The sequence below is a fragment of the Cynocephalus volans genome, chromosome 16 (assembly GCF_027409185.1).
Source record: "Cynocephalus volans isolate mCynVol1 chromosome 16, mCynVol1.pri, whole genome shotgun sequence".
Taxonomy (NCBI): domain Eukaryota; kingdom Metazoa; phylum Chordata; class Mammalia; order Dermoptera; family Cynocephalidae; genus Cynocephalus; species Cynocephalus volans.
The window spans coordinates 33,509,603-33,533,071 of NC_084475.1; the positions used below are offsets into that span (position 1 = coordinate 33,509,603).

The 23,469-nt window shown below is 46.3% G+C and overlaps 1 protein-coding gene across 2 annotated transcripts; it reads right to left on the reverse strand.

Annotated features, from left to right (window-relative positions):
• Window positions 1-323: 323 nt before the first annotated feature.
• PSAT1 (phosphoserine aminotransferase 1) lies at window positions 324-23,377 on the reverse strand. 2 transcript variants are annotated; one of them, XM_063081313.1, is made up of 9 exons: window positions 23,318-23,377; window positions 20,996-21,056; window positions 19,878-19,947; window positions 17,748-17,953; window positions 16,755-16,927; window positions 14,643-14,812; window positions 8,297-8,425; window positions 1,389-1,526; window positions 324-429 (listed from the first exon to the last, which is right to left on the reverse strand). In XM_063081313.1, the coding sequence occupies exons 1-9, from the start codon at window positions 23,375-23,377 to the stop codon at window positions 324-326; spliced, it is 1,113 nt and encodes a 370-aa protein (XP_062937383.1). The 2 variants fall into 2 exon arrangements, with proteins under 2 accessions (XP_062937383.1, XP_062937384.1); XM_063081314.1 differs by lacking the exon at window positions 1,389-1,526.
• Window positions 23,378-23,469: the final 92 nt, after the last annotated feature.

Below are 23,469 nucleotides of genomic sequence, written 5' to 3' on the forward strand. Positions count from 1 at the left end.
CCACAGGCAAGTTAGAACACTGAGATTTAGCTAGAAAAAGTAGCAGCAAAGACAAAATAAGCTAGAATTCATTAGAAAAGCAACAGGAAGGTTTAAAGAATGCTTCCACAGTTCAAGTCAGAATTAAGGCAGCCATTAGGTCCCACCACCTTTGCAGAGCTGTGGAGGTTTGGCCGTTGTTCTGTTTGAAAAAAAGAAGAATCTGTAATAAGCATACTCATTTGAGAAAAATACCATGTGTGTTAAGTTTTTGCAGCCATTCTCAAGTAACTTTAAATTTTGTGTGTTGTTCAAGGGCAGAATATGTACTGGTTAGGACGTGCTCATAGCTGATGCATCTCCAAAAACTTCTTCATGAAGGCAGCCAGCTTCTGAACATCTTCGATCGTGACGGCATTATACAGAGAGGCCCGGATGCCTCCCACAGACCTAGAATGACCAAAGATCCAACTGTCAAGAACAAAAGCACCTCTAATCTCACACCAAAATGATGCCTTGTGTAGTCACCAGCTCCCGAGAGTTGTAGCACCTGCAACCATCGAGTCCATCCTCTGACCTGAGAAGCCCCTGCCGGTGGCACAGAGCTCCACCCATTCCAGTCATTAGAAAATTCTCCCTTAGGGCCAGCTCGTGGCTCACTTGGGAGAGTGTGGTGCTGATAACACCAAGGCCACAGGTTCGGATCCCTATATAGGGATGGCCGGTTAGCTCACTTGGGAGAGCGCGGTGCTGACAACACTAAGTCAAGGGTAAAGTTCCCCTTACAGGTCTTTTAAAAAAATTAAAAAAGAAAGAAAATTCTCCCTTCTGCAGTGAAGGCCCATCGTGCTCACATTTAACTTAGATTAACTCAAACTCTTCACTGTTGGCAAAGAAGAAAACAAGACGGGAGAGAAAGATAAGTCGGATCAAGATGGTGACTCGGCTCACCGTGCCCTTCGTGACCCTGCCACGACAGTGCCCGTGAGGTGGAAGCTGGGCATCTAACATGCATGAGGACATTTATTTTTCACAAAGCATGCGAGATTAACAACTCTATCTAATGTTCAGCTGGAGTGACAGCGACATTCTAACAGCAGAACAGAGTGGCACCAGCTTCGTCAGGGACGGAATGGCAGCCTCTGCTCTAAGAGCAGTTGAAGAGAGTTTCAGAGTAATTTTGACAAAACCTCCATGGAAGCCGTGGCTCCCCCACACTCTCAGCCAAGGAATTGTGCAAAGGGTTCCATAAGCAACAGGAGGAAGGTCCACCCCTGAGATGGCTGGTTTTCCCCAACAAGTTACACAACTGCTACTCCAAGCTGAGCAGGCTCCCAGATTACTCTCCTTCTGCACTTGAAAGCCTAAGCCAGTTCTCTGATGAGCTTCTGGACTGGGCGTATACTCACCTATGCCCTTTCAAGGAGATCATATTGAGTTCAAGAGCTTTATCGAGAAATCTTTTTTCTAATGCATCATCTCCTTTGGCATTGCCAATGCAGAATGGAATATTCATCTTGCTTCTATTTTGGGGTTCCACTGGACATCTGAAAAACACATTTATTATTCTGGCTAGTTTTCTGAAATGTATGGGCTGTCATTAACAAGTCAACGGATTTTTTTTTAAAAAATATTTTCTAGATGCAAGTAGATTAAAAAAAAAATTCTGCCCCAAGACATTTATAATTTACTTAGGGAGCCCAGAAACAGTGCACAAGAAACAGAAACTTGCATAAGAAACAGTGGATTAGCATTCTCTTCTATGACTTGTACTTAATTTCCATAAGCCTCAGTTTCCTCAACTGAATGTTGGGAAGAAAAATACCTTCATTTCAGACTACTTGTGACAGCTCAGTGGTTCATCATATGCAGCTTCCAACTGAATGACCCTTTCTCTGCAAAGCTGCAGAGAAATAATCAGTTGATCCTAACAGTGTCTGTAAGACTTAAAAATAAGGAGCAGCTGCTTTCAAAAGACTTATCACCCTGTACTATCCCAAGTTGTGTGACCTTGAGCAAGTTATTTAACCTCTCTGCTGTGCCTCACCTTCCTCATCTGAATAGTGAAAATAATATGGAACCTACCTCAACCTACCTCAAGCTGTGTTGTGAGGAATAAATTAAGTCAGCATTTATAGAGAATTTTTGTAGCACATTTAAGAATAAAGAGATAGGGTCTAGTTCTCTGCCTTTTGAAGCTGGACTGGCCTTGTGACTTGCTTTATCTCTGTGCAACTTCCACGCCTAGCCTTGAGAGGATTTGCAGCTTCTCCTCGTCCCCTCTTAAAACACTGCTGCCACTAACACAAGCCTGCCCTGACACCCTGGAGGAAGATGTCCTAGGCGATGGCCAGCACCAACTGCCAGACATGTGAAACCATTTCAGACCATCTGGCCCCCACTGAATCACCAGATGAGTTCAGTTGAATGAGGGATCCCAAGACCAGCAGAAGAACCACCCAGCTGAGCTTGGCCCAACCTGCTGGCTGGAAGAATCGTGAGCAAAGAAAATGGTTGTTTGTTATTAAGTTTTGGGGTGTTCTGTGATGCAGAAACAGATAATTCATAAAATTTAAAATAGTGTCGGGAACATATTAAATGTTATATAAGTATCTGTTAAATTCAATATATTTTGTCTTTTTTCCCCCCAGCAACTTGCATAAGGCATATACAGATTTTCAAACATGAATAGTGAATGAATTTTTGTCTAGGAAACTTCAGTTTCTGGTTCGAAAAATAAGCAGCCATAGTTATTTTCCACTGACAATCAAAGGAGACAAATGGAGAAAGAGCTTTCATGTTGCCCTGGAATCAAAGAAAAGTACAATATGTAATAACCTTCTCTCTCCCTTTTCTCAAACAGTTCCTATTTTCTTCTGACACTTCTAAAGGGTGGGATTCATTAAAATTAAACAGCAAATAAAAGCAGTGCAAGATGGCCCCTGCGGGCACAGCCATAATTCCTGTTAAAGTTAATGGGAGTTTAGAGCACACCTCCAGGCAGAAGACAGGCAGGAGAGGAACCAAATATCTGAAATAAACTTTGAGCCTGAATTCGGGACCTCTTTTTCATGAGGTGTAGGTTTCAGAGCAGACACTTAAACGTTCGGTGGCACCCTCTTTTGATATTCTGCCACCTCAGGCTCCCAGTGTGCAGGTCCAGTCATAGAGGTGGTGGAACAAAAAGCACAATTAAGAAAAAAAAATTAAGAGGAGGACTTAGGAATCTCTATTTACAGTTCACCACCCCCCAAGTTTGCCCATTCTGTCATGAAAGTAGAAGATAACATGCAGCAGCAATGTCACAAAAGCTAAAAAGCGAAGATTTAATCACCACGTAACAAATATTTATATGCAGCACCCACGATGTCCCTAGTAGGGGGCTGAGGGGGAAAAAAAGTTTAAGGGGAATTACATGCTCCCAATCTAGCGAGCAGGCTCTGCAGGGAATCATGACTCCACGTGAGGACTGCTGGAACCACAGGGCCGTGGAGGCCACAGAGGAGGCTGACAGGTTTCAGAGGAGGTGACACGGGAGTGGCCAGGACAGGACTGGAAGAAGAAAGGGCACTCTGGCTGAGAACTACATCTGCAAAAGCTCGATGGCTCCTGACAAGTTGTCTGACTTAAGTGGGGTGCTGTGTTCTTGGCCGGGGAGGCTGGGAGGACTGGCAGGCCCTGGGCTCTGCGCAGGGACTAGGCTGGGACCCCTGGGCAATGAGAAGCAAGCTGGCTGCACAATATGAGATTGTGTTTTAGAAAAATAACTGTGCACACAGAGGAGACACTGGAGGTGAAGAACTAGGAGGCTGAGACTTGCTAGAAAGCTCTTTCGAAGAACTTTCTAGGTCAAAAGAATTCGGGCCTGGGGAGCTTCAAGCATGGCAGCAAACTCAAAGGCCAGCGGGGCCCCTCCCCACACATATAAACGAGCAGAACAGGCCAACGTGAAGACTCCCCACCCTCTGTGGCACAAACAGAGAAACATGCTCTCCCTTCTTTCTTGAAACACGTGGCACTCCCAGTCAGTTTCTTCTTCCACTTTCAGAGACACATGGTTACGGAATGAGAAGCTCGGATTTCTAAATATCTTCCACTATCCCAATATTGACTCAAATTGTGCCTTTAGACTCTGGCTGAGCCACAACGGGAATCACTGTGGGCTGGACTGGCCCGTTTGCACCTCCAGAGGGGACACCAAGTGTCAGAGGCGGGCAGCACCTGCTGCCCACGGGCTGGGGCGCAGCGGGGAAGGGCCCAGGCTGGCTGAGGTTAGTGTGGCCCGGGTGGGTGAGGACAGCAGGGTAAGCCCCGGGCTATGAGATTCAAGGAGAAAGTCCTGGTGGGAGCCACAGCATGGGCGGCACTGCCAGGGTCTGCGGTGGCACTCTGATGTGGACGATGCTCCCAGGCCTTGCTGGAAAAGCATCACCCGCCATGCAAACACAGGCAAGGCCACGCTAGCAGGGCTAGCCAGACTTCCTTGAGCCACTCGAGCACCCTGTGATTGCCAACCCCCAGGAGGAGGTCGTACAGAAATGCCACTTTCCCAAACACACTTGAAAAACCCTTCCTACTGGGGGACTAGGCCCTCTGACAGACACCGGGCCTCCTGAGGTGTGGGAGCAGGAGCACCTGCAGGAAGGTGATGCTTCAGTGACACGCCGCCACACGCCAGCCAGGGGGCAAGTGACCACCAGACGTCCTCTCCACAGTCTATCCCTCGAGAAGATGCATCACACACAATGGGAACAAAGAACCAGGAATGCGTGACATCAGAGAAGCCTACAAAACACAGTCACAGGCCTCTCCCTCCTGCCTGGTTTTGCTAATAAAAAAATAATTTAAAATTTGTACACAATTACAAAAATCTAGAGTTAAAATATGAAGATCCACCACCCCCTTCCCACAGAGGCAGCTACCATTAACAGTGTGGCGTGCATTCTTCAGGATCTTTTTAGATGTACAAACGTGTGTGTGTGTGTGTGTGTATGTACATATACACATTTATGTAATATTTATAAATATAATTGTTATGGTTTTCAAAAATGGACTAGTAGATACCTTTTCTTCCCTTGCTCATTTTCCTTTGGCCTGATGACATACGTGGTCCTCTTCCTGTGTCTGCTCAGAGGTCTCCATCATCCTTCTCAGTGTACACATTACTCCATATGATCAACGGACCCTAATTTGTCTCATCAGACCCCTACCGGTGAGCACATAGGTCATCTCCAGATCTGCACCATTGCATCCTACACTGGACTTGCTGGTGCCTAATTCCATGCACATCACTGTGCCCAGGCAGAGCAGTAGAGACGACAGATGCCCAGACATAAAACTCAGTGCTCAAAGGGCATGTGAATTTTGAATTCTGTAACATTATTATGTCCAATGTACAGATGAGGAAACTGAGGCTTAGAGCAGTTAGGTCATTTGCCCAAGGTCACATGCTACTGAGAGGCAAAGCGGGGCTTCTAAGACCAAGGGGCTGCACTGTCCATGTGGGCTCCACTCTGGGTCAGCCACGCAACGTGGGTGGTTAGGCTAGGTAATGAACTTGGGGGCTTCAATGGCTGTCTTATCCAGTATCAGAGTTGCCTGCCGGTGTCAACCCCCAGCAAACCATCCAGAACTGTGCTCAGTAAAGGGGCTGCCTTACGAGTCAGCATCAAGGCTGCTCACAAGTCAGTGAGGAGTTTTGAGTGGGAAAGGTGGTCAAATTCCCCAGGAGGTGCCCACATCAGCTCGGCAGGCTGCCTTCTGGAGAGGCTCGGGTTGGGTGCTTGGAGTTAAAGGACCTCGGAGGGAAAAGAATTTGGGAGATTCCCAGGGTTCCTTCTATGCTTTTTTATTTTGTTTCTAATTCCCTGGATTGTCTTCCAGAGGCGTCAGCATTCGTTCTGTCCTCCAATCTCATGCCTATATATCTCCTGAGCAATATATGGAGCCAAAGTAAATAGAAAAATCAGTCTCCCCTCCATGATAACCGCCAAATGCCTTCACTCACATTCAGGTTCTAAGCACTTTTGGGCATCCAGGGAACATAACTTATTCTTCTCGGTATCCTAGGAGCCTAGAACAAGACTAGCCCAGAGTGGGTGCTCAGGAGCTATTAGCTGGATGAATAGATGGATGGGTAGGTAGATGGATGGGTGGATGAGTGAATGGATACATGGGTGGATAGATGGGCAGGTGGGTGGGTAGATGAATGGATGAATAAACAGGAAGACTAAACATGTCCTCCGACCTTTCCACAGACTTTCCTTCCAATCCCAGCATAAGCCATCCCCTGCAGGCAGCCCATCCTCTGCTTCCCAAACACACTGTACTGTTTTCCCTCAGTGCCTTTGTGGGGACCATCCCTGCCTTCCTAAAGTCCCTACAAGTACTTCTGCCCTCTTCTCTGCCTGATTCTACTCATCCCTAAAGCTCAAGCTCATCCAAAAGCCCTGCCTTCCCCTCCAACCAAACAGAATCCCTCTGTTCCAAGCTCAGGCCACATTCCCTAGCCCTCGGCTATGAACTCGTTAGACCATCTACTGCTAATCATGCATGTTAAAATGGCTCCAGTAAGCACTGGTGGGGTATCCTGGCCTCCCCCTCCCACATCCGGGTTCTGGGTGGAAGCTTCCCCAGGACCGAGCCCAAGCCAACACTTGCTTCTGTTGCACAGACCACAGAGCAGGCAGTAACATACAGTGCACATCCCTGCCCCCAGATGGCACATGCGAGAGGAACCCAAAGGCCAAGGCATCCAGCCAAGCCCTACTCCCCAAGACTTGTGGCTGGAGGGCCACTGCATGCCAAGAACTCACAGGAGCAGGCAACAAGCATTTTGAGGGCAGAGGTAGCAGCAGCACGTGGCCTTATCCCAGCTGTGCAAAAAGCCACCCCACCCTCCCTTATGAGTGGTTATGAAGGTGTGTTAGCAAGTCTTGGCTAAAAAATACAATTCTAAGTTAGGAGTGAGGTTTTGTTTTGTCTATCCCATGCGGCCAATGAACTCTCAAAAACAGTGCAAATTTCCATGTTACTGTTAGGCAGGTATTTTGGTTTCAACAGAATGAACCCCAAAGAAGAGAGGTGCCAGAAGTATTTACGTGTGTGCATGAATATGTGTAAAAACACATTCATGTGCACAGACATGCACCCAGCAGAAGGCTAGTCTTCATACACCTGTGTCCAGGGGAAAGGAAAAAGCACACGAAGATATCATCGGTTGCACATTCTTGCTTCCCAGGTGCCTCATATCTGGCATCTTGGTGCCTTGGCCTGTTGCAGTGGGTTGAATGGTGGCCTCTGAAAAATATGCCCATGTCCTAACTCCCAGAACCTGTGGCTGTGATCTAATTGGAAAAAGAGTCTTGCAGATGTAAATATGTTAGGGACCTCCAGATGAGATCATCCTGGATTATCTAGGTGGGCCCTAAATCCAAAGACCTGTCCTTATAAGAGACAGAAGAGAAGACACATGCAAAAAAGGCCACGTGAAACAGGAGCAGACACTGGGACGATGCGGTCACAAGCCAAGGACCATCTGGAGCCACCCGAAAAGCTGAAGAGTCAAGAATGGGTTCTTCCTCTGGACTCTCTGGAGAGAGCAAAACCCTGCTGATTTTGAACTTCCGGCCTCCAGAACAGTGAGAATAAATTTCTATCATTTTAAGCCACCAAGTTTGTGGTACTTTGTTACGGCAGCCCAAGGAAACTAACAAGACCCATACATTTCCTTTAGTCCTCGCACATGCTGGTCCAGCAGTCAATAGGTGTTCATTAATCACCCGGTCACAAAAACATTGTAACTAAGAGTCAACCCATGCCATAGCCAATTCCATTCACAGACTGCAGGCCTGGCCTGGGGGCATTTGTCCTGTAATAAGGAAAGCAGAGGACTTTCTTAAAAAGGTAAATAAACCAGAGGAGGAGACCAGGAGTGCGTGTTTATACCAAGGGTCTCCAACAGAAGTCCTTAAGTTGAGAGCTTCCAGAAAGTGCACGTATTTTTTTCCAGAAGAAAAACAAGGAAGCAGGAAATAGATGGAATCTACCCTGGGACGTAAACTGAGATTCTTCCCCAGGGTGTTATCTTTGGTATAAGAAACACCACCATCCACTGGGACATGGGTCCCAAAGCCTGGGATTCCTGGGGCAGGATGCAGGAGAAAAACAACTCACCCCCCGCTCATGAGGCCCAGGACCACCCACACTCACCAGCCCTTCAACATCTCAGAGAAAGGTGAATACATCCTTTTTCCAAAGGTATACACAGTTTTAAACTCACAGGAAGCAAAATGTGAGATAAAATTCATCGACTTACACATAGAATCCCTGAGAATTATCAATGATGTCATAAATCATTTGGGATTTGATGGAATTCAGCTTCTCCATGGCTGCTGCCCCACCATTGTTCTTAATCCACTCCAGGACCAAGCCCATGACATAGATGCTGAAATAAAGGTTTAAAAAAAATCCACTCAGTTCAGCTTTGCAAAAGTGGAAAGATACTCAAGCAAATGGTTGTTTAAATGTACTAGCAACTGAAAGACGTCGTTAGAAATAGGCAAGACAGAAGCAGGCCATATGTACACGAAGGACGACAGCATGTCATGAAGCAAGGACCAGGGTCAACCCAATTCTAGACCCAAGGGCCATTCAGAAAAGGGGTTTAATTAGACTCCACACTGGAGGTCACATCAGTCCCTCTCTGTCCAGCACAAGCCCCGATGCAAACTCTTCAAGACACCTGCAATGCACTTCCCCAAACCACCACAAGGCATCATCAGACCCCGTCCCTCCCTTCCCCCCAGGGTCAACCCTTCACTTCCTGAACTCCCAGAGCCCTCTGCCCATACTACCCATGTAGTTTTTGTTGTTTTTTTGTTTTGTTTTGTTTTGTTTTTACTATTTCCTCCTTTACTTTATGCTTCTGTGTGCCCGTCTGTCTCTTGCACTCTATCGTCTTAGAATGCTGGAAGCACACGCTGTTCACCTTTCCTACCCCACAGCCCTAGCTCAGTGCCTTCCACCTGACCATGGGCACCCTGCCACAGTCCTGATTCTAGTCCCAGTGCTGCCACTTACTAATAGACTACCCAGGATGAGTCACCCTGGAATCTAAGCCTCAGCTTCCCCACCGGGAACAGGGAGGCCCACCCTCCCATGGTAGACACCTGGCATTTTACCTGCCCTTATCTTCCCAACCCCACTCTCCCACCCAGCATGCAGATCCAGCAGCGTCCTTTGCTCACCTGCTCTGAGAGTTGTGCATGGGATCTAACCAGACCAGTCAGGACCTTCCCCGAGATTTTCTGAATTGCAAGTGAGAAGAAAGAGGCAGAGTTGTGCACTGGTGAGCTATGAGGTAAGAGCCCTAGGGGGTCATGTTTCTAGACAACATTTGAAGGAGACTCATCTGAAAACATGAAGCCAACATTCCAGCTGAGAGCAGCCAGGATCAGAAGTGGAAGGCAGATGGAGTAGGAATTGTGTTCCTGGTTCCAGGAGGTCAGCTGCACCTCGGCCCTTCCTGCAGCTTGGGACCGTCCCTTTCTGGGTACAAAAATGGCAGTCAGTAGTACCTTCCTATTAGGTGCTCAAAACTAAACTGAAAATAAGTAACACTGGATAGCAGTGGGTGGTTTTCCCCAGTGATTTTCTGAAAGCCCTTCTCTTTAAAATAGAGGACTCCACAGGGCTCGCCAAAAGCGCACGGGGCAGAAGCAAAGGTCTTCTGGGGAAGAGACACCATCCTTGAGTCTGGAGAAGTTCAGCTGCTGGCTACGCCCTCTCCATCAGGTATGGGACAAAGCTCCCCTCTGTGGGAACTGTGCAAAAATTTTTTGAGAGTCGATGCTCAGCAAAGATGTGGGTGGGAACGCCCAGGCCCAGCTGCCTCCTTGTTCATTAACACCATGACAGGGCAGTGAGGGGAGACCATGGGGCCTGGAAAATGCTCTAACAGTCAGAGGCTTGTCACAGGGAAGCCCCTGACACCAACTGGCTCTTTCATTGTCTCAACCTTGTAGGCTGAAGACCCAGGAGTTCCCACCTCCAGAAGGCAGCAGAAGCCCGTGCTGGGCTGCCCAGAGGGGCCTTGCGCAGAGAGCAGCCAGCACCCGAAAGCAGCAACGAGCCTCTTGAAGCGTCCCCAACCTAGCTCCTCAGACAGCCCTGGGAGGAAAGAGCGCTAGCACTGGTGGCAGAAAGGGAAGGGAGCGAGAAGCAGAAGACAGCCTTGTATAACGTAGCCTCAGCTGGAGCTCTCTGGCTAAAGACTGAGACGTCAGAAGGACAAAAGAGAAGGGACGAAGTAGGAGAAGGGAATCAAACTTACTGGACTCTTCTGTGGCCTCAGCCCCTACTATTGACAGCAACATTCCTAAGGTCAGAGCCACCATTACTCCATACTACAGATGAGGAAACCGAGGCTCAGAGAGCTTAACTTGCCTAAGGCCATCCAGCAAGTGGCTGATTAAGACAGGATTCCAACCCCAGTCTGTTGGACTACAAAGCCCAAGCTACAAAGCCGTTAGTACCAAGGCCCTGCGGTTTCCCAGGGGCTGCAGGGCTCTCAACCACTAGCCTATCTGCTAGTGGGACAGCGGGGCTGTACCCAAGCATCAGTCACAGCTGCCAAGCCCAGCTGCTGTGGGAGCACACAGCACACACGCATGTGTGTACACAGGTGTGTGTTCCAGACACAACGCTTCCCACCCTTCTGTTCTAGAAGATGCGCTGCAACTCCCATTTAACCTTAAACTGCTTCTTTCCATGTCTGCAGCCTGCTCACCCCAACCCCACAAACCACAGAAACACGCCCTGCCATACTATGTGATCCAAGCAGAGCCGCCACCATCAACACTTTCAGGAGACCAAGCTTTGCTCTTTTCACAAAGGATAAGTCTGCCTGTTACATGATTAAATAATCACAGTACATCCATTCTACAGAATGCCATTTGAGTGGCAGAGTAGCCATGGTATACCGCTAGGTGGAAAACAGGAATTCACACAACAGTCTGTATGGTAAAATTCACGTTCATTTGCACAATTAAATAAATGGCCCTGTATACTTGCATATGCCCAGTTAAGGGTCTGTTAGGATACACAGCAAGCAGTTCATAGTGGTTACCCTGGTGACTCTGCTCACTCAGAAATCTTTGCTAAGAGTATGTGTTACTTTTATACATTTTTTAAAGCAATACAAAATATTCCCTGTGTGCCAGGGCTTAGAAAAGCACACCAGAAAGTCCCCCCAGAAAACTGCCCTTGGCTGTTCTGAAGATCCTGACTCTGTAGATGACCTTCTGAGTTGATGATGCATGGCACAATTTTTTCAGGAATGGGTAAAAGTAACCACCCAGCTGAGCACTGTTCCCAGAGGAAGGCTCCCAAAGCTGGTTCCACTACACACCCCGCTGTGTATTCCAAGACGCCAGCTTTCTCCCATCCCGTACAGGGGCAGGCAGTCGGGGGAAGTGAGCTCTCTGGACAGAGCCCCAGGTCTAATCTCACACTCCCATTCTGGTAAGAAAGGAGGCCTGGGTTAATGGTTTCTTCATTTTGTATTTTTATTTGTACTTTACCTCATATTGCAGCTAAAACAAATTTATGCTTGTGGGTTCAGTTAGTCATGATAAGCAAAAAGTGTTTTGTGGGGTTAGAAGGGACGTTGGGCATCGTTTTCTTTATCCACTAGTTGGGTTTAGCGTGTTCTACTGAAGGGTTAAAGAGAATGACACTGTGGTCCTTTATTCCACCCAGTGCATTGCTCAGGGCGACAGAGCAACTATTTGAAGGCCATTTTATCCAGCACAGTTAAAACAAAGTTCCCAGGGCCCAGGGAAAAAAACCAAAACAACGGGGCATCTTTTCAAACTTGGGACTTTTTCAAAAACTTCTGATACAAAGTTCTGAAGTGTTCTGGGGGCCTCACCAGCTTTACGGTCAAGGACGGGGAAGGGTATTTTGCACAAACCTTTATGTCTCCATTTGGAGATGGTTCTCACTCGTGAGCTCCAATTTCCTAACCTTGAATGTTTCCATCTGCAAATGAACTCTAAGTACTTCAAGTCATAGATTTATGGTTATTCCTCAATCATACAGAATCAGACAGAACTTTTTTCCTTTTCGCTTCTTTTGGAGTAAAAGAAAGCAAAGCAGGGCTGAGCCAGTGGCGCACTCGGGAGAGTGTGGCGCTGGGAGCGCAGCGACGCTCCCGCTGCGGGTTCGGATCCTATATAGGAATGGCCAGTGCTCTCACTGGCTGAGTGCCGGTCACGAAAAAGACAAAAAAAAAAAAAAAAAGAAAGCAAAGCAACTTCCAGGAGGTATCTTGGGGTCAGAATACATTTAATCTGTTGTCTTCATCTTCTACATTTACAGGATTCTAATCACATTATTAAAACTCCTGACACCCTGAGACATCTCAATCATCAGTATTCTGATCTGTCTGGGGAAGAAACTTTGCCTTTTTCTGCCAGTGTTTCTGGCTCAGCCCCCTCCTCAGGCAAGAAACCTCTGGGGAGGGAGTTTCTGTCCCCTCTCAGCCTGTGCCCCCACCCCCAGTGAACCAGCTGAGCTGATGGTCAAGGCCAGGTCAAGACCTGCCCAGGGACTGGTTGGGGAGTCACTGCACAAGAAAGCCACTGTCCTAGGACAGACTGTTTGTGCCTTCTCACTGTTCCCACTAATAGGTCTTTACGATAATATTAACCAACCATGTGCTAACATGTTCTTTACATTTTTTTAAAAATGTGCTTCAAGGCAACTCTCATAGAAGGTGCCCAAGGGTGTGGGGCTCACCCAGAGGCTGTGTCCTGGGGAGAACTTGCTGGCAATTCAGGCCTCATTTTGGGGACAGCACTCTTTCCCTGGCTCCTCCCACCCTCTGCACCTTCTAACTAGTAAGGACGGCCACCTCCTCCCTCTTTCTGCCACCCCTTCTCCAAGAGGCCTGCGCTTGAACGTCCCGAACTGTACCTTCACTGCTTGGCACGACAATTCTCACTTCCCAGCTGGCCGGTGACCACTGTGTCTCCACTGCTTAGAAGCCCAGACATGAGACAGACGAGTGGCAGAAGACAGGACTCAGTCCTGCCACCAACCCCCAGGATGCATTTTAGATACATTTTCAACTGGGTGAAAAAGAGAGGGGTTTAGAGGTGGCCAGGAGAGTTCACCCCAGAATCCCCTATCCCCTGAGGAAAGCGGGTAACACAAAGTGAGCTGTGCAGAAACCCAGCAGAAACTTCCACCGGAATTCTAACTTTAACAATCACTCCTTTCTTATGGTAAGTTATGTGGAAGACACTTTCTGCACTTTGTATGGGCAGCACCTGGGGGAGGGGAGCTCTGACAAGGTCCTGACCCAGATGGAGACACGACTCCACTAGCCTGAGCACCCCCACTTTTATAAACTCTTGTAAGGCAGCTTCCACCATCACGGAAAACCCTGCTGAGCGAAGAGCTGGACTCCAGCAGCGACTTAGTCTCCTAAGACAGACACCTTCAAACACAAACAAATCCTCACTGATCATTTTGCTTGTGAGGAGCACTAAGGTGCAGGGTGTACATTCCCAGGCTCTGCAGCCACACTGCCTAGGTTCAAATCCCAGCTATGCCACTTCCTAAAATGGGACCTCGGCTTCCTCACTTGCAAAACTGGAATAATAACAGTACCTGCCCTGTCAGGTGGGTGGCAGGAGGATGACAGGAATTGCACACATAAAGTGTCACTGTTTTACATCACAGCTGCCTGGAAAGACACATCTATACACTGTGGCTCTTCCCTTGTGTGGGCTCCTGCTGAGGCTCTGGAAACTAATGACAACAATGATAACAATAATAATACAGCAGCTAATGTTTGTAAATCACCAAGTGCCAGGGACTAAGTACAAAAATTGTTTATGAAATTATATAAAAATAAACAAATACATATAAAACTATACTCATTTAATCCTCACGGCAACCCAATGAGGAGGGTACTATTATTACTCCTGCACAGATGGGTTAAGCAACTTGCCTAAAGTCACACAGCAGTAAGTAGGAGAATCTCTCAGGCAATTGTTAAATCCTGTTGTCATGAAGATTTACACAAAATGCCTGAGTCTGGGAGTTAAGAGATGGGGAGACGGAGCAACCTTGCTCTCCCTAAAGCCCTGCTTGTGCAGCCTCTCAGTCAGCCAGCAGGAAGCCAGGCTAACAGGACCCCTGCAAACTGAGTTAAAAAAACAGAAAGGTGATCCAAGCCAACGTGTTTGCTGTCAGGCAGCCAAGTAGCTTCATGCAGACTCAGCAGGGAAAGAAATGGGAGTTGGGAAGCCTGGCCGTTGAAATTTCTCCAAAGCTGCTCTGGCTCTTTGACATGCAGGCCATGGCACTTCAGTAACAGAGAGCTTTGGGGTTCATGGTCAACTACCAGGACCTGAATTACTAAGATCACACAAACTCCCCCCCCCCAAAAAAAACCAAAGGGCAAAAAAAAAGATCAATCCGTGCACAGAGGGTTGAGAGGGGGACGTGAGCTGGGCAGACAACCCTGAAAGGCTGTCTGGAGCTATTAGGTCACCACTCATGGAAATAGCTCTACTTTTAAAAGACACCTCCACCCTGATGGGAAATAGTGAGACCCTCAATGGGTCCACAGTGCTGCATCCCAGCCTTACCTGAAACACGGAGGCGTGTTGTACAAGGAGTTGTTTCCGGCCTGCACCTTGTACTCCAGGATCGAGGGACACTCTCTGAGGGCGAATCCCAGCAGGTCATCACGGATGATGACCACGGTGACCCCAGCAGGGCCTATGTTCTTCTGGGCACCAGCGAAGATCACACCAAACTTAAAAAGAGAAAGATGTGCTGCTTTAGAAGCAGTTGGTCATTCTTCATCAATGTATGCAAACTTCCCAGCCACTTTCCAAAGCACAATTTTTACAAGGAAGTGACTCTATTCCTGTTTAGGGAGCACTCCATGCTCTCAGAAACCTCCACCTGGGACAGCAATCAGTGCTCAGAGTTCCAAGGCCCAAGATGGTCCATCCACGTGGTGCTCACCTGGAAGGGCTAACCCACGCCCATCCTTGCAAAGGCCTTCTATGTATTTACACCCACTCTACATACCTCCCTTCTACATCCAAACCAGTCTGTACAATGGGGCCTCTGACTGTCTTTGTCAACCACAAAGAGAAACAGAATTTTTTATCTATTTGTATTTATAGAAAGGGACAATCAGAAGATGCTGAGAAGGGGATGGCTGTGATAGAAAGAAGGGATGGAACAAGCTTCCTGAGGGAGAAGAGATTTTAGAAGCAACGTAAAGGTACTTCGGGAAATTTTGTTATACAATATACAGAACCCTCTCCCCTGTCATCCCATGAAACCATTAGGAAAATCAAGTGGCAGGGTGCTGTGGATTGATTGAATTGTATCCCCCAAAGTCCATATATTAGAAGTTTAATTCTCACTGTAACTGTTGAGGGTGGGCAATCCTATTACGGTAATTGAAAGGTGGGGCCCTGAAGAGGTGATTAGATTGTAGGACCATGCAGTAGTAAATGCATTAATAATGGTGGTCAGGGGCGTGGTTCTGGGGGCTTTAAAAGAAGAATACATGAGAGGTTAGTCTCTCTCTGCTCCACCATCTTCTGCCATGTGAGACCCTGTCACCACCACCAAGGCATTCACTAAATGTGTTCCCTGGACTTCAGATTTCCCAACCTCCAAAACTGTAAGCAATAAATTTCGTTTTCTTTATGAATTGCCCAGTTCCAGGTATTTTGTTATAAGCAACAGAAACAGACTAATACAGAAAATCACGGGGAAGAGGGAGCAGTTATTTATAGTTGACATTGCTTAGCAGTGCCAGGGCCACCTGATAATAAAAAGCAGACTATAAACAAAATGTGGTGTATTCATATAATGGAATATACTCAGCCTTAAAAAAGAAAGGAAGTTCTGACACATGCTACAGCATGGATGAAATGCGAAGACATTGTGCTAAGTGAAAAAAGCCAGGGCAAATATTGCATAATTCCACCTACAGAGGTGTCTAGAGTCATCAAATTCCTGGGGATAGAAAGCAGAATGGCAGCTGCCAGGAGCTGGGGTTGAGGGCAGGGGGATGGGAAGTTACTGTTTAATGGGTACAGAGTTTCAGTCTGGGAAGATGGGTGGTGGTGACGGTTGCACAACAGTGTAAACATTCTTCATGCCTCTGAACTGTACACTGAAAAATGGTTAAAATGGTAAATTTTATGTTAAGTATATTTTACCACAACTTTTTTTAAAAAGGTAGACTACTACTTAGAGGGCTCAACAGTTGTTTTTAAATTCTTTACTGACATTACCTCCTTGTTGCAGGCACCTGGTGCATTGGTCCCACTGCCCCCCTTGAGCCACTCATAAAGTCTATGTGTCCTGTCACATAGGAGTAGAAGTGGGTACATATCCTTCACCTAAGTTACCCTGAGCTAGGATAATCTGCATCTGCCCTTGAAGAGAACAAGTCACTCCTAGTGTTAACCAATAAGAGCCACTGTCAAGGCAGGTAAGTTCCCTGAGGACGTGAGTGTGACCTTGTGAGGCAATCATTATCATGGGGCTGGGAATGTCAGGACATCAAAATTTTGACAACCAGTAATAAACAAGTGACTGCCAGCGTGCTCATCAACAACTGCCCTGGCTTTAGGGTCTCTGCTGGCTCAAGACTCTCACAGCATTTCCACTTCTCACATATATTATAATGCCCTAAAGAAACCCACCCATCCTCTTTTACACTCTACCTTGGAAACATCCACTGGCTTGGATAGAAAGTTTGAGGACATGTCACAAACCAGTACTGCTCCCTTGACGTCAGGTATGAAATCAAACTCCACACCGTGCACGGTCTCATTTGCACAATAATACACGTAGGAGGCATCCGGGTTGAGGTTCCAGGTGCTTGGATCTGGAATTTCTATCATAGTAGACAAGTTTGAGACTTCACACTTTTATTCTGCTCCTTCGTTATGTAGGTGGAGTTGACAAGGAAACTGACACGCCTCCTCCAGCTGTGAGAGACTAATTGATTGCAAAGCATCTCACAAGTGACAGCACCCTACCAGTCTTCCATTATCACCACCACCAACACCTAAAAGGATGACCCATCCCACCCTTTGACTGTTATTGGTTGCAAATAATCTTCAAAATGGCATGGTGGATATTTGGGTTCTTTCCTTGTCACTCTGCATCCCTCTAACCTAAGTCCACTGATGGTCTAGTCATTTCTTCTCAGGAGCCCAGCCTTCATCTACCCTCAGCCCATCAGTGGAGCCAATTAAACCCACAGCCCAGAGGTAGAATGTGACTCAGGCAGGGCCACAGTGACTGATCCAGAGTGGGGCATCTGAGACATGACACTGTTACTGGGAATGTTCTGGGACAGGCACTGCAACTTGGGAGAATATAAGGTTAGGATTAGTGCAGCTATCTTCTAAGAAAGAGATGACAGTTCTTCCTGGCCATGGAGCCACCATGGAGAAACACCAGTACCTGAATACTTTGTTGGGGCCCTGATCAAGCCAAACCTAAAGTCAAACCGTTTCCTGGGCTTTCCAGCTAAGTGAGTCTATGAACACTCTTCTTGCAGAAGCTAGTTAGTAGTCTCAACTAGTACAGTCATGCATCTAAATGGAATCAAGCTAACTACTGAGGAGGAGAAGAAAGAATTAAAAACTGCCCCTTACCTGGGCAGGGGTAACCCACCAGCCAGCATCAGGTCAGCTCTCAGAACTTACTCGTGTAACTCCCAAGTTTAGGGTGGACAATATTCACAGTCCCAAATTTCTTGGCTTCTTCGGCGGCCTTCGCTGACCAACCTCCTGTCACCACATAGTCCGCACACCTTCCTGCTTTCAGGCCAATCAGGTTTAAGGGAACAGCACTGAATTGGCCACACCCACCGCCTTGCACAAAGATCACCTTGTAGTTATCTGGAACGGCTCTGGGCAGAAGCACAGGTGACAGTAAATACACAGACTCTTGTGGTCAAAGAATGAGAAAGAGTCATGCTCTATCAAGCACTTCGCCTTGGGTGGATTTACTATGAGAAATACGGTAAAGTCCCACTACTTTGTCTTGCCCAATTCAGTCATTTATCCACTCATTCCTTAAGACAAGTCTTTAGTGGGGACCGTGGAAGCCTATGGTTACCATTTAAATAGAAGCTCTTCCTCCCTAGTAACAGCATCCTGCTGTTCCTTCAGGGATCATCCCTCTGCCACTCAGTCCATGCGGTTCATTTGTGGCCAACCCCAGCTGGAGAGTATGAGCACATGACCCAAGCTGGCCAGCTTGGCCTGTGGGGTTTGGCTCTGAGACCTTCACTCAAACTTCTAGGTAAGAAGAGCTGTTTCTATAGAGCGAAATATTAAACTTGTAGGAGGTAATCCTGCAACTGCTGGTGGCCATCTGTTGAATCCAACATATTAGAAGGCAGAGCCAGGAGATGGAGACCTTCCTGATGTCATCTGAGCTCCTAAATCCTCTTGCTCTTTTCTGTAATGTGAGATAACACATTTTCTTTTTTACTTCAGCTAGTGAGCTGGGCTTCTGCCACTTGCAACCCAAAATCCTGAAAATTATCTATGTGTTAGGCACCATGCTATGAACAGCGTGGATGTTGGGGAGGGATCTTTGATATTATTTTGGACCTAGTCATGTAGTCACATACCCAACATACAGCAAGATTAAGGGTGAAATTTTTTTATTCCAGAGTGGAAAACTAAAATGATGACTAGAATGGCTACAGGCAGTAAAATAAGGCCAGCTCCAGAGGGACAAAGCCATGGAAAATGGATGCAAGCCTTTGAGTAAGGTCAGAGCTTAGGAACAGGTATAGAAGGCAGATGGCCAGAGGGACAGAGCTCCAGCACAGGTGTGTAAGTAAATACTAAAGGGCAGGGCAACATGATAGGGTCTTGGGAATAAGTGGAGTGTAAATATGTTGTTCTGAAAGCCCCCCAGCCTACATTCAGTGTTCAGCAGGACAGTGAGGCAGCCAGGCAGGTCTTCCCAGACTCTAACCATGAGGCTCTTGGCAGCAGGGAAGGCAGAGTTCCAGGGTGATGTTATTTAGATACAGGGCAGTTAACAAGGCCAAGAACAGGTCCCTAAAATGTTAATGATTATCCCTGACTGGTGGGGTTATAGATAATTCCAGTCTAATTTGTGAATTTCCATTTTTTTCTGAACTTTCTACCATGAATGTGTATTATTTTTGTGAGCAGAAAAAAAAAAGTGGTTTGTTTTCAAGGTTTCTATATTCATAAATATATATGTGAATATATTTATATAATATATAAAATCTCTCCTTTAAATATCAATCTATCTAACCTAAGCAGCTTCATTTAAGCAGCAGTTCCTGGAGTTCAGAACTCTTAAAATTATCCAACAGATCTGTTTAAAATAAAGTTTTTCCAGAGATTCCAATTCAACAGGTGTGGGTGGGACCCAGTACTTGAATTTTTTAATAGTTCCCCTGACCATGTGACTCTGACACGTGGTATGAGGCCCATACTTTAAGGACCCCTGAACTAGATTATAGTTAATTATGCTGAAAAAGATGACCATTTCTTTGTCACGTATCCTTTTCAAACCAATCTAACTGCCACAGTGCTGAAAAATCTTTCCTGGACATAATGATTTCAAATCTTTGGAAATACCACATAAAATAAAAATAAAAACATACCAACACAGCATGGGGACTAAGTAAAAAGCTTTATGTTCTAATGATGAATTTGGGAGAATGTTAAAAAGATTATTTTTAATGATGGAATATTCTGAACAAACAGAAAATAATGTAACAGACACCCAGCTTTATGAGATATCAAACAAAAATAACACAATTTGGTCTTTATTAAACTTACAACAATTCTCGCACCAGATTCTCTGTGTTGTTAATAACCTTTGCGAAATCTGACGACCTGTGACTCATTTCTGCAGAAGGAAAGGTAAACAACAAAAAAGTTCCAGTTCAAAACCAAATGAACAGAAATCACTACAAAACTTGCAAGTAAATAATAAAGGGAAATCTCAGTTATTGTGCATTCAAATTGAGGGCCAAGGCACGCTTAGTCCAGGAGATGATTCAAATTGGTTTTCAAAGCGCAAACATTCTGCCTTATAGTCATGGCAGAATGATTTGTCAAGTGGCACATTTATTGAACAAATCATTTATTAACCCCTTGCTATGTTCTCTGTGTCTCTTCTTACATCTTTCTGACAAACAGGAATCCGGGAGCAGCCATTGCCCCTTAGGACAAGAGCACAAAACTCCATGCTGTCATCACACCTCACAGAAATCTAAGTGTATGTCCCAAGCCCACAGAAACAAAATTTGACAGAAATAAGCAACGCAGTTAGCCCTACAACCCTTGATACCATTCAGCCTTTGGAAGTACCAAAAAAAAAAAAAAGAAGAAGAAGAAAATTAATGAAAGAAAATACATTTTAGAATTCAAAGGTCCTCCTCTCAATATAAGGAAAAGAAACAATGAAATTATTAATGGGCAAGCTTGTGTATATGTAAAAAGCTTGTATACTTTTAAACTTAAGTGTGTATTTAAGTATAATAAAAACATGTAAATTTTTGTGAAATGTGAAGCAATATTATAAACGTTCGGGGGCGCCTTTATGCAAATGTGCACTATGTTCTGATCCCAGACCCTGTGATTAACAAAATCTAATGATGAAACATTAAGCGGAGATGTCTGAACCTCTGACCAGCATTTATGCTGTTTTCAAAATTGTTTCTATCAAACATGCAACCCACTTTATTAAAGTTTAAAAACGCACAAGGGTACTTCGAAAAGTTCGTGGAAATACAGAATTAAAAGATACTATGAACCTTTCTGTGAACTTTTTGAAGACCCCTCATTATTCACACAGGCACATAGGAAGACCCTATAGAAATTCTAGGTTGGAGGCATTTAAATTAGTTCTCTTTGAAACTTAAACATTCGTAGAATCCAGAAGTAAATCTTACCAAGAACACTAATGCCAACTCCTCTGTAGTCTAATAATTCTTTTTGTACCTCTAACAACACCTAGAAAAAAAAAAAGAAAAGAAAATTACTTCAATATGCCATGCATAGTTCATATCTCCCTCTGGACATACGAACCTGGGGAGACATGGGAGGGGGTCCACTCACAGTCCAGTGAGGTCCCCAGGCTTCTGTCCCTGAGCCCACAGCCCATCCCTACCTCCTCCTTCCCTTGGAACCAGGCTGATGTAACTTACACACAAGTTGAGAGTAAAATGAGGTGACACGGTTGATGCTCAGATACACTTTTTCCAAAGGCCTGAATCTACTGATTCCCTAGAAAATGTCCCCTCCACAAATCTCATTCGCCACTCTCTTAACGCCCAAGTACCAAATGCATAAAGTTCTGGGTTCAGAGAACAACAAAAAAAAATCAATTAGGCCCAAATTACACAGATAATTCGATTTTATGACTGGGATGGGTGCAGCCGGCAAGAAGAAGGAAGAGCCTGTTACAAATTAAGATTTGTCCCAGGGTGCTGAAACAATATTGGCAAAATATTAATAGTTGTTGAGTCTTAGAGATGGGTCTGTGGAGGTTCATTATGTTATTCTCTATCTTTTCTGTATGTGATGATTTCTAAAAAGAAAAGCCCTAAATATGAACACAAAATAAGTGCAAAAGACTCTGTAGAAGTATCTTGCCAGAGAAAGTCTACAAATGAGAGTCAGTTTCTTTAAGAGATACCCACTAAGGAGAACATCATTAAAACCTAACCTTCAAAACACATCTATAAAAGTTTATAACCAAAATCATTATAAAGAGTTTTAAAGAAAACTACCCAAAAGGCACACCCTCTCAATCCAATGTGTCTTTTTTCAAACTGCAGAATGCAATCGCTTTTGTAGACCACAGCTAATTTTTTTTAATGAAACAGAACAGACTAGAGTGGAATAGAATACGAAACAGTGTATATCACAGGTAATTAGGTAATATTATTTTATTGTGAAGTATTTCATAAGGCTTTTATTTTAATTATAATTATATGCACGTATGCACATACTTCATCATTTTGTAAAATATATTTTTCATTATAGGTTACAGTCAAAAGATGTCTGAAAGCTTCTCTAATCTTTACAATTCAACTAAATCAACTAAGTCAAAAAAAAGTTTGAAAGCTTCTCTAATCTTTACAATTCAACTAAGGTTACAGAGCATCCAAGGGCAAAAATCCTCCCTGGAAAATAAATGATAAATATTTGTATTACTGATGACAGCTACCATTATAATAAGCTCATAACAAATTACACAGGGAACAAATACTTGGAAGACTGCAAAACACGGCGGGGGAGGAGGAGGGAGGCGACAGGAAGTTTCCGCAGTTCTGCAGGGAATCGCCCCTAAAATGAACTGTCACCACTCAGAAAAATAAGCCCTCTTCTGTCAGCTCCTGTGGGCGCCGCCCCTGAAAAAGCAAGGTGTCCTTTCCGCTGTAAAATTGTAAGATTCTCTGTTCTTACCCCAACACAGAGGGGCTCTGTCCCAGGGAGATGCCTACTCTGGTCCAACAATAGATAATTGTAAAATCCTTGGTAATGCCCCCTGCTGCCACACACGTTGTCAGTTTCATTCTGGTTAGAAAAACAAAAAATACAGCAGCAGCAGGGGCAGCGACTGGTCAGTGGGTTCAAGGCACATGGAGACTTTGCCTTCTTTACAGCGGGGGGTCGGGGGAGGATCGTGGGTGGGGTGGGGACGCAGGGCGTGAGTGCCACCTGCACTTGCGTGGTCTGGCTGGGGCCCAGGGGAGAATGTCATCGTGCCGTTTACTCCAGGACAATCTGAACAGAACTGGGCTGGCAGCCGGATGCCTGCCAGAGCTGGAACTCTCGACTGCCTTTGGAGGACAAGAGCTGGCTGAGCCAGCAGTATTGGGGGCCCTCGGATTGCGGTCCCCTCGGTGAGCGTGGTGCATCGCGGTAGGCAAACCTGCCGTCCATGCATTCCCATTCATCCATTCATTCATTCATTCATGCATGCACGCACACAGTGTCCATCCACGCGTGCTCCCCACACCGCCCGTGCTCGCAGCCCAGCGGGGCGACGGAGCGCAGAGAGAGGAGCTTGCTTCTCCCGCCGCCGCCGCCGCCCCGGAGCAGGCACAGCCCTGGAGCCCGCAGGCGGGCGGGACCGGTCCCGTGCACGGGCACGCCTCGCCGAGGGGCCGTCCCCAGGTGCATGCTTCCGGAAGGCCGCCTGCGAGAGCGCCTGCACCGGACGTGCCCGCTGGTGCAAAGCGCCGGGGGCGCTGGCGGGGACTTACCGAGCGCGGCAGCTTGGCGGGCCCGGCACCGAAGTTCACCACCTGCCTCGGGACGTCCATGGTGCGGCTGCAACACCGGCGCTGGGTCAGCCAGAGGCGACGATAGCGTGGACGGAGCGCGTGTGCTGCGGCAGCTCCCACCGCTGCCTAGT

What these genes read in the sequence shown, in the direction of transcription:
- PSAT1 (XM_063081313.1), bottom strand. Translation starts at nt 23,377, where the DNA reads ATGGACGTCCCGAGGCAGGTGGTGAACTTCGGTGCCGGGCCCGCCAAG. An exon ending in AGCCAGTGGATGTTTCCAAG is followed by an intron (nt 14,813 to 16,754) that starts GTAGAGTGTAAA and finishes TCTCTTTTTAAG; the next exon opens with TTTGGTGTGATCTTCGCTGG. An exon ending in AACACGCCTCCGTGTTTCAG is followed by an intron (nt 8,426 to 14,642) that starts GTAAGGCTGGGA and finishes CCTTTATTTCAG; the next exon opens with CATCTATGTCATGGGCTTGG.